Consider the following 13,550-nt stretch of genomic DNA (forward strand, 5'->3'; position numbering starts at 1 on the left):
AACTTTGATGAAAGCATAATCCCTGAATTACAGTTCTGAACTTATTGGTCAGATCCAAAACTCTTATGCTTGTTCAGTTAGTTGGAATAAAAAAATGGCAGAACAGTGCAATCTTGTGTAAAGATGTGGCTGATGCTGCATTAGCATATCGTTACTCCCAAACATTCAGCTCGAAAGTATCCTTCACTCGAATTGGTAGAACTTTCAATACCATATTCTTCCCATTTTTTGGGTTGTTAACTTCAGTTTATTAGGTTGTTATAGCTTCGAATTCGTTACCATGCCCCTCTAGATAGAATTTCCAATGTACTCATTTTCAACATTTAACAGTATACTAGGGTTTTAAATCTTGTATAGTAGTTATTATAGCCTCAATCTTAATAATAAATGTTTAAATTGGTTAAGCGCAATAAGAAATATAAGCAGATTGAATTGTTGTTAAGACATTACTAATAGAACAAAAGTTTAACTATTATAAAAGGAAAATTTTTTTGACTTCGTATGCAATGATAAGAACCTGCGCCAGTTTTACTGTTGAACAATTAACTAGTTGAAATTTGTAATACTGATCCTTTTGATATCGGAATGAAAATCATATTCCAAGCTCATGGTAATATTGAAATATTAAATCCTTATTCTACCACTTTAGACAAACAATGAGAACAGCCGCAAAAGACTGTTACCCTGAATTAAATCACAGAAAATACTACACAAATTACGAACTACAGGACGACTTCTATCGCCTGGATTTCAAAATTGCTCACCTAATCTTGGGAATAGAACTTATGTTTTGGTACATAAGATGCAGAAGAAAGTTGTAGAGTGTTCAATTATAACCACCCAGCACTGATTCTGTAACCCTCTTTAATGATTCGGATGCCTTGAGCACATCAGACTCTGAATGCCCCGCAGAAACAAACAATCTAATTCCTACAGGCAAACGGCACTTATCCAGTGTTGATCTTTTGGAAACCACCACAAATACAGATTCTTCCCTCAAAACCTGCGAATGCACAACATTAAGGACAACTAAAATCGAAACCAATAAATTTAACATCACCAAGCATCATTCCTCACCCGTTCTGCGATAGTTTCAAGCAGACGCAGGTCATCTTTCACGGAACCTGTTGATTGCTCTAATCTCAAATAAACAATAGGTGACTCTGGATTGCTTGCAAGTGTGATGCCCGATATTTTTGACAATTCTGCATTGGCCAGTCAGTTTACGTAAAATCATCAGTGCTTAACATAAAATCCTTTTTTTTTTCATGGGTGAAAACAAATGCATAAAAATAAAAAGCAATTCAATCTGTCAGGTATCCTGCACTAGCCAAATAGGCACTACATTACACACTACACTCAGTGAAATAAAACCCCACCTTTCCTAAACAAAGAAATATTGCTCTTCAGCTTTGTTATTAGATTGGGATTTTCCTCCAGGATATCAATAGCTGTAATTGCAGCGCTTGCAAGATAAGGAGGTAAAGAAGCAGAGAAGACGTAACCAGAGCTACTCAATCGCTGCCAGGGTAGAAAACAGGCATATTAGAGCAAGCAATGCAGATAAGAAACAATTGTCATCAACAAACAATAAATAGTGATAGCATGCCTCTCCATTTTGAAACTTTTACAGTTTACACCTATAAATTCAGGAATAAATGATGAAATGTAAACCAAAAAAAAAATCCTTGAGAATAAATTCTTAAATTTCCACATTTACAATTCTTTGTTTTCGCTTGGTATACTAAGAAACCTAACACATTACTTGTAGATGGTTAATGGCTATATATCACATGACACTTCCATACTTGGTGATCGATAACTCTTGCACTTCCAGTGCAGAATCCTCCTTCTGTGGCCAATGCATGTCCCATAGCAGCAGTTATAATGTCTATCTTCTCAACCTGGAGCATGTAACCACAAATCACAAACAACAATACATTTTTGAATAAATGCATACTTGCATCTAGGGTGAGCACATGCACCCACCTCCCAAAACAGAGAAATTCAAAACATACCGGAACTCCACAGTATTCAGTTAGACCTCTTCCTGAACTTCCAAGCACACCCAATGAGTTGCTTTCATCCAGCAGAACACGAAATAGATATTTTTCCTTCAATTTAACGATCTCGTCCAAGGGTGCTATTTGGCCAGAATTCTGAAAAGCATTGCAATAAAAAGGATAGTAGCAGATATCAGTTGAGCAATTTCTTGTTTACACAAATGCCTATTTGTATAGACAGATGTTAATACAGAAAAAGTAACTCTTTGACATTGGACTTAAGACCTAACTCAATCCCATTCACCTGATTTGAAAAGTGAAAAATCCCTAAGCTTTACAAGCACTAGTACAATTAGCTCTTATAGAAACAATCTGAACAACCAAAAGTCAAGAAAAGAAATGAAAAAAAAAAAAACTGCAGAAAGATTGATTAGCCACAACTACAAATTTATTTATTATAGATATTAATCAACCATTGCCCTTCACATGAACAACTTAAGTATTTAAGAATACACCATGCCTTCTATTAGAAGTTCTACATCGAATAGAGATAAGTCCACCCCCTACATCAAAGTAGGTGCAAACCTCACCTTACAAACTGGTTTTGTGGGGTTGAGTTCACTTCTTATCATGGTATCAGAGCCATGATTTAGAGTCTAAGTTTGTCGTTTGTTGGGTCCGTTATTCCACCCGTCATCAGATCACACATTAATATCTAGTCTCATGCTCGATATGTATATGTCTCAACATAAGGAAGGGTGTGTTAGAAGTCTTATATCGACTAGAGATAAAGCTAATTCACAATATATAAGTGGTGCAAATCTCACCTTATAAACTAGTTTTGTGGAGTTGAGTTAGACTTAAAGTCCACATCTTAACACTTTCTATAGAATTAAATATAAGGAATTCCAACTACTGGACCACTGATATACCTAAGGATAAACAGGGGTGGATTGTATATGAGAGGAGAAATAGGAGGGCGAGTTAGAGGGGTTAGTTGTGGGTACTTAATAATTCGTACAGTTAAGGGAGTTGAGGAGGTGTTAGTATAAATAGGAGTTGGTTAGTTGGCAGAGGGGGAATTTTTGACAGTTAGTTGGTTAACAGGTTAAGTCCTGTGGAGGAGGGTTAAGCCTCTTGTATCATTGTTGCGTATTCAATTCTTTGTGAATAATATACGATACTATTCTTTTTCTCTTCTGTGTTTCTCTGTTGCTTGTGTGAGAAGAGTTCTTGATTAGGTTCCCAAATTAGGAACCTAACAACCACACATGATTCTCCATATATAATCATTAGTAGTGCCACCTATAGAATTAGTAGTATGTACGGAGTTCGTTAGAAATACAATCTACACAAGGACCCTTGAAGATATATGCCAATTAGTCAATAGAGCAACAAAGTTGGTGGTGATTTTTCATGAGATCACTTTTTCTCTAACAAAAATAACAATCTATCTGTGTTCAGTTTGCTCTAGAACTAACTACCAGCGTAATTCCATATACATGATTGTCAGAACAACCCCTAACTATTAGTTCCCATCATTACTACCAGCTGAAATCAACCCTATCCCCAAGACTGATTATCTTTAACCACTTGGCTAGCAATTACTTCTCCATCTTCAATTAGGGCTACATTATCTCCCAACATTCAATCTTGTTTCACTAAATATCAATGCAAGGGTGGAATTTTGCTCCTCGCCCAAAGCATAAGCCCTTACTTGTCCTTCTTTCCATCAATTTTTGGTATGCCACATGGCAGGCCTCATGCTTTTCACGCCACAATTATGCCCATCTCCACCCTTTATTTGGTTAAAAAGACACTAAACTTGAAAGAGTTATGTTACTTGAATTTCTCTTCCTCTTTGTACTGCTGAAATTGCTATCACCATTCCCCCTACCAGTAACTAACTACCCACAAGTGCAAGCAAATCTAAAATCTCTGCTCCTATACTTTGTGCATATTGCACTGTTAGAGTTTTTGTTTTTTGTTGAAATGATCACTCCCTATGCTTGATTTCAGGTTGCAACCCACCCAAAGAATAATCCAACTTTTGTTTTTGGGTAAACAGTTCACTAGCCTTTGGTTATCTGTCCCCTGCGGGCTAGAGAGATGTGATGATAGATTAAACCAATGAATAGTAGAACTATGCATGCTTAACTATGTTAATTTAATCTTCACGTCTTCACTAATATTCTGAACTTCAAAACAAGTTTCGGCCCCAGCAATTCACCCAATATGGTCACCTCCACTGAAAGATATCAATTCCACCTTAACTCTCAAAAGTGCTCACCTATATCATGATTGGTTGAGCACTTGAGTCTGATACTTCCTTATTCTCTTCCCTGTCCAATGACCTGCCTTCCTCCTCTTCTCCAGACTTTCCCATAATTCTCCCATCTCCAACAAAACCTTCTAAAAGAATTTGCCAATTTTTTTGCCCAAACTCACATCTAACCTGCGCCTCAATACTGGCTTTCAGCTTCTAGTTTCTCTTATTTCAATTCATCTATCCTCTCGGTCACACATCCCAGTCTTCTTAACAGGTCACACAAATTTTCTCCTTTTAATAATATGTTGGATTGAACCAAACATACAAAAAATCAATTGGTAAAAGAAATAAAATATACTATTGAACAATGAAATCAAACACCACTACATTCATTGTCCCACAGACGAAAGTCTCATAGCTCATACAATACAACATTACTCTTGTCTTGTCCCAAAGACAAAAGTGTCCTGCATAGTATTCTCTGTCCACTAACTACAAATAACTTCACACTCCTCCTAACTACACAACCTACTATCAAATATATACTCCAAATACATAACAGCCAGGCACCAAGTTATTTTCTACACACAAAACCTACACCACTGCCAACAGTTCTTTCTACACTTAACTGTCATCCTAGGGTTTCCAATCCATAACTTTTATCTAAAGCAGTTAGTTCTACACATGTAATAACTTCCATAACTACCCTTAACTATCAATTCCCATCAGACTGCCACTCTAAGGCTGGAAGCCTTTTTTCAAATTTCAATCCTTCATACTTATCTTCAATTTGCGTTTGTTGATTACTATCTCAGCAGAACTGGCAGTTCATACAGAAAAAGTTATCAATATCATCAGTTGCAAGAAGCAGCAAGCAATTCAAAGTTTCAAACGGCTATTTGTTTTAAAGCTAAAGGTTGTGAATCTTGTGAGTGGGAACTTCATTCATTGGAAACACGATGTAAAAGTGTAAAACTAATCTACTGAACAGATGATCAACAAGATCTACCTGGTAGACAGCTTCAACAACAATATATCGCCTCAAATTCTTTGTCCGCTTATATTTGACAGTAATGTTCTCTAGTGTTTCTCTTAAAGAGTCCATGTCATTGTGCTTAAAATACACTACTGTGCTTCGAGAAAGATGAAGGCCATTCTGTATTCCCCAGTGAACTCCCTCATCCCTGTAAAACACACAAACTTACAAAACATAATTTACAGTAACACAGCCTCCATCAATCAGCCATACCAAGTGAGCAACTGAATAGACAAGTGTTTTAGTTTTTTCTTTATACCATTCTAATACACAAACAAAAGCAATGAGAGAAAGCCAAAGAAAACAATTCTATGTGATGTCAATTCCCACTACAAGTATAAATAAATGTTATGAGTCCAAAAAACAGATGAAAAACAGAAATATTACAGCACAGAATCTTTTCAAAGACAAACTTTAGCACTTACGCTACAATTATATCTCCTTTTTTAGAGAAAGCAGGAATTGCACTGAACATTGTGGAGAGTCCGTAAGAGTAGAGAATTGAATCAGGGGTTCCTAAAAACTTTGCTATTCTTGCTTCACAATCAAGGTGGACATCTAGGCAAAGAAAAATTATCATAAGAACAGAAGCATTTCATCAAAGAAAAAAAACATTGAGATTGAGCCTTACCAATTGTCCCATAAAACCCACGGGGACCACAAGAACCAACACCATATTTTGCTAAAGAAGAAGAACATGAGTCCTACAAGAAAAGGTAAATATAATTTAACTATGTCAACCCAGCGCCCCAAAAAAAGGAATTATTATGGATATGGAGACCATTTCCTTACAAGTAGCTTTGGATGACCTATAAACCCAAGATAGTTTGCTGAAGCAAAATTCACAACTTCTTTGCCTTTGATTATGGTATGTGGACCAGCAGCACTGCATAAAAAACAACACTATTTTATCAGACTTTGAAAAGTAGAAGGGACACATTGGAAATATCATTACATCATAAGGGAGAACTTGTTAATATACACTCCCTTTTTTTCAAAGGCCTAGAAATCTTCCTCAAAAATTTCATGAATCTATGTCAAGAAAATGTAACCATAGCAGTGAAATTGACAAGCATAAAACATAATTTCAGGATTTCATCTTAAAATGTTCAAGACATTAAAGCTAGAAAAAAAGTTTGCTACGACCAAAGAAAAAAAAACACCTCTCCAACACTGGTGGTTCATACAGCAACTCTTTATTAAGAGAAGGAATAAGGGGTTCTGGAACCCATTCGTCACATAACTCGTCAATTTCCTGCATATCACAAGCATAAAAAAATTAAAATTGCATAATACAACTGATGAATCTCAGATTGCATTGTACAAGTTAGCATGGAATAATATGCTAACATATTGTTGGAAACATATATAGATATGAGAGAGAGAGAGGAAACTGAGAAAGTATTTTATTGATACTTCGAAGATTACAGAACGGCACTATTTATAGAGCTGGGAACAAAGGTCAATGACAGTAACAAACTAAATCTGTCAGATAGTCAGAGGTAACTGATTACACTTATATCAGTAGCCTAAATGACTATACGTACACTCTAAAACAGATTTCAATCATAAGTATTTCTTCAGAAGAACATGGTAATTATGTTCTTTAGAAAATAACAGTAACTTCAGATATTCGACACAATAATCAGATAGAAAAAACATAAACCTCCAATGATATAGTTTCAGCTTAGACATGAAAATTGTTCCATACAATTTTGTCTGCGTCCACTCTGAGATATGCTACCAAAAATGTTAACAGCATAAATAATCATCCAAAAAGCAAGTTCTAATCTATCATAAAGCAAGCTGTTCTTATACTATCATGCTTCACAAACTGAAATCTATCAGGAGTTGATTCTCTGAAAACTACTCGAAGTAAAAAAAATGGAAAATAAATGTCAGTGTAGTTACAAGTAAGCACCAGGGATGAAAAAAGACATAACTGAATTGCATGTTTGAAGAGCATATTTTCCATCTGTAGGAACTCCAACGATTAATCTATCTTGAAATTTTGAAATTCTCATAAAGAATAATAAGAGATGCCCCCATGTCAGGTCCCTAGAACAACTAAAAACGACAATAACTGAATGTCTAATTTTCTCCTTACATTGAATAGCTTTTAAATTCTAAACACTAACAGACACCACTTTTTAGCTGCATAATATATACTAATAACAACAATGCATGCAATCTAAAGGTGAAGCGCTAATCTTTGATGAAATAGGAAAAATAAAAGTAATTGTATCAGGAAAAGGATGACAACAAACCAAATGTCAATGTCATTTTCACATAAAAGTTTACACAACCGTGTCCCAGCGCTACTTCACATTATTCAACAAATAACTAAAGCCTTAAATATGTAAAAAAATAAATCAAAAAATGCACATTATCACTCTCACACAGAGATAAAAAGTAATGTTGAACTAACCTTGTTTGTTAATGGCCTTTTAGGAGGCTTGTAACTTTTCTGCGAAAGCAAGAAAAGTATGACCACCAGCAGTAAAACTTCGATGAATAAATGTCCTTCAAAGACACGGTTCAAATGGAGGAAATCAATCAAAGAATTAACTAACTAACTAACTAATTACATTCATAATCATCAATTCAAACAGAAAATAAAGATAAATCTAACTCCAGAAAATGAAAAACTACCACCGATATGGACTCCGAAAACCACAGCTCGCGCAGAAGGAGCATCCAACGCGAACATCACCCAATCCAACGTCGAGTTCACGAAATTGACGACGGCAGAGGCCATCCGAGTATCCATCGAATTCGCAAGGAACCGTTCAGAAGCACTCATGCATGAACGAGCATGCGCACTACTCGAAACTTACGGAACACTCTGGAATCAAATGAAATCAAATCAAATGACAGCAACACAGGAATCGAACACGAATGTGGAAGTCACGAACGACGACGCGTCGTACGGACGAATCGGTTGAGCTGGAAATGCAAGCGTTCGGATCCGTCACAGCGAGGAAGCGAAGAGAGAGAAACGGCGCGAGATTCAGAATGAGATGCAAGTGAGAGGGAGAGGAAAGAAGAAGGGAGAAGAATGGGGAAGTGGGGAAATTTGACTGTGTTTGGATGGGGAACGATCGGAGGGCTAGGACGAAGCCACGTCATAAGCAGGTTACCCGTAACTTAACGGTTGTCATGACGCATGCGAACTTTTCTTCTCTCCACCCTCCTTCCTCGTCTATTCGTCATTTCGTCTTTTCCTTCCTTCGCTTTCTATTTTCTTTTTCAGCGCGGAATTCGCCTTTTCTATTTTGGCTTCTTTTAAAGCTCTGTCTGCATTCATGTGGAAGGTGATAACAAAATTAAATGTGGTCGACAAATCTAATTTCAAAATAAATAAATAAATATGTATTATTATTATTATTAGATATTTTATAATTATAAACGTGTGCATTAATACGAGATTTATCATCTTGAATTCAAATTTCTAAACAAAACAGTATTAACGACCCTGTAAGAAAAATACTAAAGACGTGAACAACTAATTCTAAATTTATTTATTTTAATATATGTGACTTTTATTTGTGCTCTTAGTTTTATCTATGACTTGGCAAATATATAGATACGATGTGGGGTTTATTTGAAATACGTGTTCTTTTCAAAGTTATTACTTTTATTTAGTATGACATTGATGAAAATTATAATTGGATGCTTTTAATTTCCGTTAAAGAAAAGTAGTCACCTTACCATAAAATATTATGAATTTAAAATTTGTGTTACGTAGATTTCTATAAGTCAAACTATATATATATAAAAATATGATTTCGTGTGTTGCCAAGAAGATTCTAAATTAATGAAGGAAATTGGATTCAAGTCAGACTGATCAAGCTTTAAGTCTAGTAAATTTTTGGGTTAGCATATATACTTTGTTAAGTTGTGAAAAACATAAAGGTAAACCCAAATCATTTATTTAACATCCATTCATGATACTTGCTGCACTTTCCCATTATTAATTCCAAATTACATTGTTTAAATCACTTACAAAGAACTAATTTTGGCTTCTTAATACCATTTTGGTTGGGTTATTCTAATTAAGATTAATCAATGCATAGAATTTTGCTATGAAGTATGTTTTCTTTTGGGACAATGATACTTTGACAACATTTTTTTGACAACATTTTAGCATTGTGTATGTGTCATTTTGTGATTGCTCCAAAATTATTCCACAATCAATAATAATAATCATAAACACCAATATAGACCAATCACAGAATCACACGTAGACAATGTTAAAATATTGTCAAAAAAAATGTTGTCAAAGCATCATTATCCTTTCTTTTGTCATTTGGGTTTTCAAATGTCTAGTTTAGACCTGTCAAAAGAAAAAACATGTTGTCAAAAGAAATATTTGATTTGACAGAGATAAAAAAGTGTGAAATTATTTACGAAATTGTTATAGATTTAATTAATAAGTATTTTATTTTCTTAATTTTTCTTTTCTTTTTATATGGTTGAGATTCTATTATGTAAGGAGAAATACTAATAAAAAAAACATTGTTATAAAATGACAATATTATGGTACTCATTAAACATGTAATAATTATATATATTTTCAACTAAATAAAAATAATGATTTCAATTTAGGAATGTAAAATATTTAAAATTTAATATTTAAATTATATAACATATATATAGTTACATTTTAAAACTTTTTGTATTCACCTTGGTGAGAGATGTGATTAAATATTTGACAAAATTAATTTAACGGCAATAAATTATCAATTAATGTATTATATTATAATAAAGATTTTAGATTAAAAACTGAACTATATTATTATAAAATATATAATTTATTTTTAAGAGTTAAATTTCTAAAGTTATAATTTAGTTAACTACTCGTTTATTGAAAACTAATCTGTTTTATATTTTTCAATTCTTTAAAAGTTTATAAATTACAGTTCAACTTGGTTGTTGTCGACTCAACTAAACATTGATAAGGGTCGAATCGATTGGATTTGGGCGATTTTCGGTCAAAACCAACTCGGCTAAATTTTGATCCGAATAAATTTAATTGAATTTTGATAGTGACCAGCTCAACTGAATTTGACCAATTTTTCGAGGTTAACTATTCTAATTTGGTCAAATATTGGTCAAAATCGACTTGACTGTGTTTTAGTCATGGCGGCCGCAACCAAATTCAAGTGATTTTAGGTTGTGGTTGTTCTAGCCGAATTTGATCAAGGCTGAATTCAATTGAATTTCAGTTGGAGCCGATTCAAATGAGTTTCAGTCATAGAATTCCTGGACAAAGTCGGCCGAGTTTTCGCCTAGGCCCTTCTTGACATTTTGCTACATCCATCTCATCTCAACATTTAGCCCAACTCGATCCTTCTCAACCTTTAGACCAACCTAGTTCGTCTCAAACTTTGATCCCGATCAGTTTATCTCGACTTTCGATCTTATCTGACCTGTCTCGACTTAGAATAATATTTTTTTGTTCCATATTATTTCGAAAGATGTAATTGTCAAGAACTTAAATGTTAAAATGTAAACCAATTTACTCATAGAAATACATTTGGTATTTTAAAGATTACGGGGTGTAACATGAAGATATGGGAGTGCACGAAGCAATTGCCTTATACATAATTCCAAAGTATTAATATGGAATACTGGGCCGAATTGTTAATACTCGTCAAACGAGACACATGGGCCAATCGCTATTTTCTTAGGGACAATTTCTTTCCGCAGCTCTATAAATTTCCTTTTACACTCATATAACTTCCCAATTGTATACTTAAGAAGAATTGCACAATTGAAAAATAAAAAATAAATTTTGGATTGGATAATTTAGAACTCAAATGACTTGATTATGCAATCTGAAAACTATTTTTTATCATTTTTAATTTTAAATTGTATAATTTGGAAATCATTATTTGCTTTCAAGTTATATAATTCATAAGTCATTTTTCATTTTCGGATTACAAAATCTGAAAGCAGCAAAACCGAAAATTTATTATATAAGGGTGTAGGGAGAAATTTATAGAGGTGCAGACGGAAACTGCCCATGATGTTTGGGCTTTGTTCCCTCCTCAATTAATTCCCTTGTTCTCCGAGAAAAAACTAACTAATTCTTTCCTTATTATCGTAGCTTATTTTTATATTTATAATTTTAACTAATACTACGTTTTAATAGTATTTATAAAATATTATATTATTTTCACCTAACATTTTACTTTTGAAAACACTATAGTTTTCAAACTAAACACAATCATGTCTCTGTAGTTTTCACAAATTCTGGAAAACAGAAAATACAGTGTGAGATTTCAGTATTTGTCAATAAAATTACATTACTCAAAAATTAAAAAACAAAAAATAAAGAAACCATTGGTACAATTTTCTATCACTGCTTATTTATAAGATTGCATTAAAAGAGTGTTGGTCAAAATTAAATATTTAAATGGGGGCATATTTGCTTAGACTTAGACCCAAAGACTTGTACTGTATATGAGTTGTAATGCACATAAGTATTCTTGTATCTCTGAACACGCATTGATCTTTTACGAAAAAATATGGTTAGAAACATTGTAGATAATGTTCATTTGACATTTTTGTCAACCTTGTGATTCCCAATGCATATTGATAGTTTATCTCGTCAAAGACCAGTTGGTATTTGTTTGTATGCAAAAGAAGAGAGTTTTCATAATAAAAATAATATATTAAGTGAACTTTAAGAAATTCATTTTTATAAAATTAATTTAAAAATAATGTTTACATTTGTAAATTAATTTTATTTTTAATTAATATATAAACATTTCAAAAACTCATCAAATATTCAATCATGTGGCACTAGTTATTGTCCTAAGTGTCATCTATATAGGTACTTATCTAGGTATGCCTTCAACAACATATTGACGCACACTAATGATGAAAGCTTACAATGATGCACATGCTGTTGTCTCCAACTCCATGCTTTAAGATAAAATGTCTAAATTTCCAAACCAAAATGATAAAACGTTTAAAGCAAGAGCTAGTAGATATGTAGCATGTTATCAAAAAACAGGATATATTGAAGAAAGCACAGCACAAAATCATGTAACTTTTTATTAGGGTGTTGATAAAAGGAGGTTGGGCCACATTTGATGATTATGTTATGGGAAATCATAACTTATGCATGAAATGATAACTTTTTATAGAGATCAGTGTAATTGAAATGAAGCATTGGAGAAGTGAGATTTATGATATGGTACATAAAGAAACTAGTTCTGGTTAAATGATTAGTATTATTTAATGATGATTTTGGTTAATAAAGCAAAAGGGGTGGCAAGTGAGAGAATGATAGGGTTAAAGGAGGCAGAAAGATGAGAGATTGATCTGAATTAGGAATGATGTTAGTGATGGAAAGGAGGTGTGGGAGCATGTGATAGAGGTCCACATGGGTAGAAAAGAAGCAGAAGAAAAAAAGGTAGGGTAACAAAGGTTGGTCCAGAATAAAAGAAAGCAATGGTGCAGAGGTAACAGCATCACTGGAACCATAAAAGAAAAGCTAACCTTGTTCCCAAAGAAATCAATACCAAGGTTTAATTCCAAAAGTGTGCAACTGAACGTGGCGTTGTGCTATTGCTCTATTCACTTTCTTCTCTTCGGAAGAAATTTCGGGAAGCAATTTTCCCTGTATTATTGCGATCGGTTCGTCATTTATGTAGTCCTTAATTTTGTAAAAAAGTAGTTAGAGAAATTCTCAAAAAGAAGATTATTCATAAAAGGAAAGTTGTATATATATATATATATATATATATATATATATATATATATATATATGTGTGTGTGTGTGTGTGTGTGTGATGGTTTTGTAACGATACCAACTTCATGATATTTAGTTGGAGTGATGAGTTGATCTAAACTAACATAGACAGACACCCTTATTAATAATATAAAAATGGTTAAGTATGAGGAAACAGTGAAAAGGTTGTCATTAATAATGACATGTCACAATACAACCTCAAACACCCATCAAGATGGTACATAACTAAACTCACTTCCCCCACAAAGCCACGAGGCGTGAGAGTGTCATTTGGTTTGCTGTTTGGTTAGGTTGATCAGGGTAAAATATTTGTTGGATGAAGGTGATTTTTCAATTCTTAAACTTACGAGAATTAAAATGTGAGTATAAATTTTATATTAGATAAAAATGAGAAAATGTATTAATTCATTTGTGTTAAGAGTTTAGATAGAAAAAAATACCAATTTCTTACGTGATTGAATTTAAGTGTCATTGATG

The 13,550-nt window shown here is 33.5% G+C and overlaps 1 protein-coding gene across 1 annotated transcript; it reads right to left on the reverse strand.

The window, feature by feature from the left end:
• Nucleotides 1–550: 550 nt before the first annotated feature.
• Nucleotides 551–8,539, reverse strand: LCB1 (long-chain base1). The gene is made up of 12 exons (XM_047298546.2): nucleotides 7,961–8,539; nucleotides 7,737–7,831; nucleotides 6,472–6,563; nucleotides 6,101–6,194; nucleotides 5,940–6,012; nucleotides 5,734–5,866; nucleotides 5,282–5,456; nucleotides 2,019–2,159; nucleotides 1,809–1,904; nucleotides 1,380–1,521; nucleotides 1,078–1,205; nucleotides 551–1,003 (listed from the first exon to the last, which is right to left on the reverse strand). The coding sequence occupies exons 1-12, from the start codon at nucleotides 8,109–8,111 to the stop codon at nucleotides 827–829; spliced, it is 1,497 nt and encodes a 498-aa protein (XP_047154502.1). The 5' UTR covers nucleotides 8,112–8,539; the 3' UTR covers nucleotides 551–826.
• Nucleotides 8,540–13,550: the final 5,011 nt, after the last annotated feature.

Source organism: Vigna umbellata, chromosome 1 (assembly GCF_029865625.1).
Source record: "Vigna umbellata cultivar VRB3 chromosome 1, Vumbellata_1.0, whole genome shotgun sequence".
Taxonomy (NCBI): Eukaryota; Viridiplantae; Streptophyta; class Magnoliopsida; order Fabales; family Fabaceae; genus Vigna; species Vigna umbellata.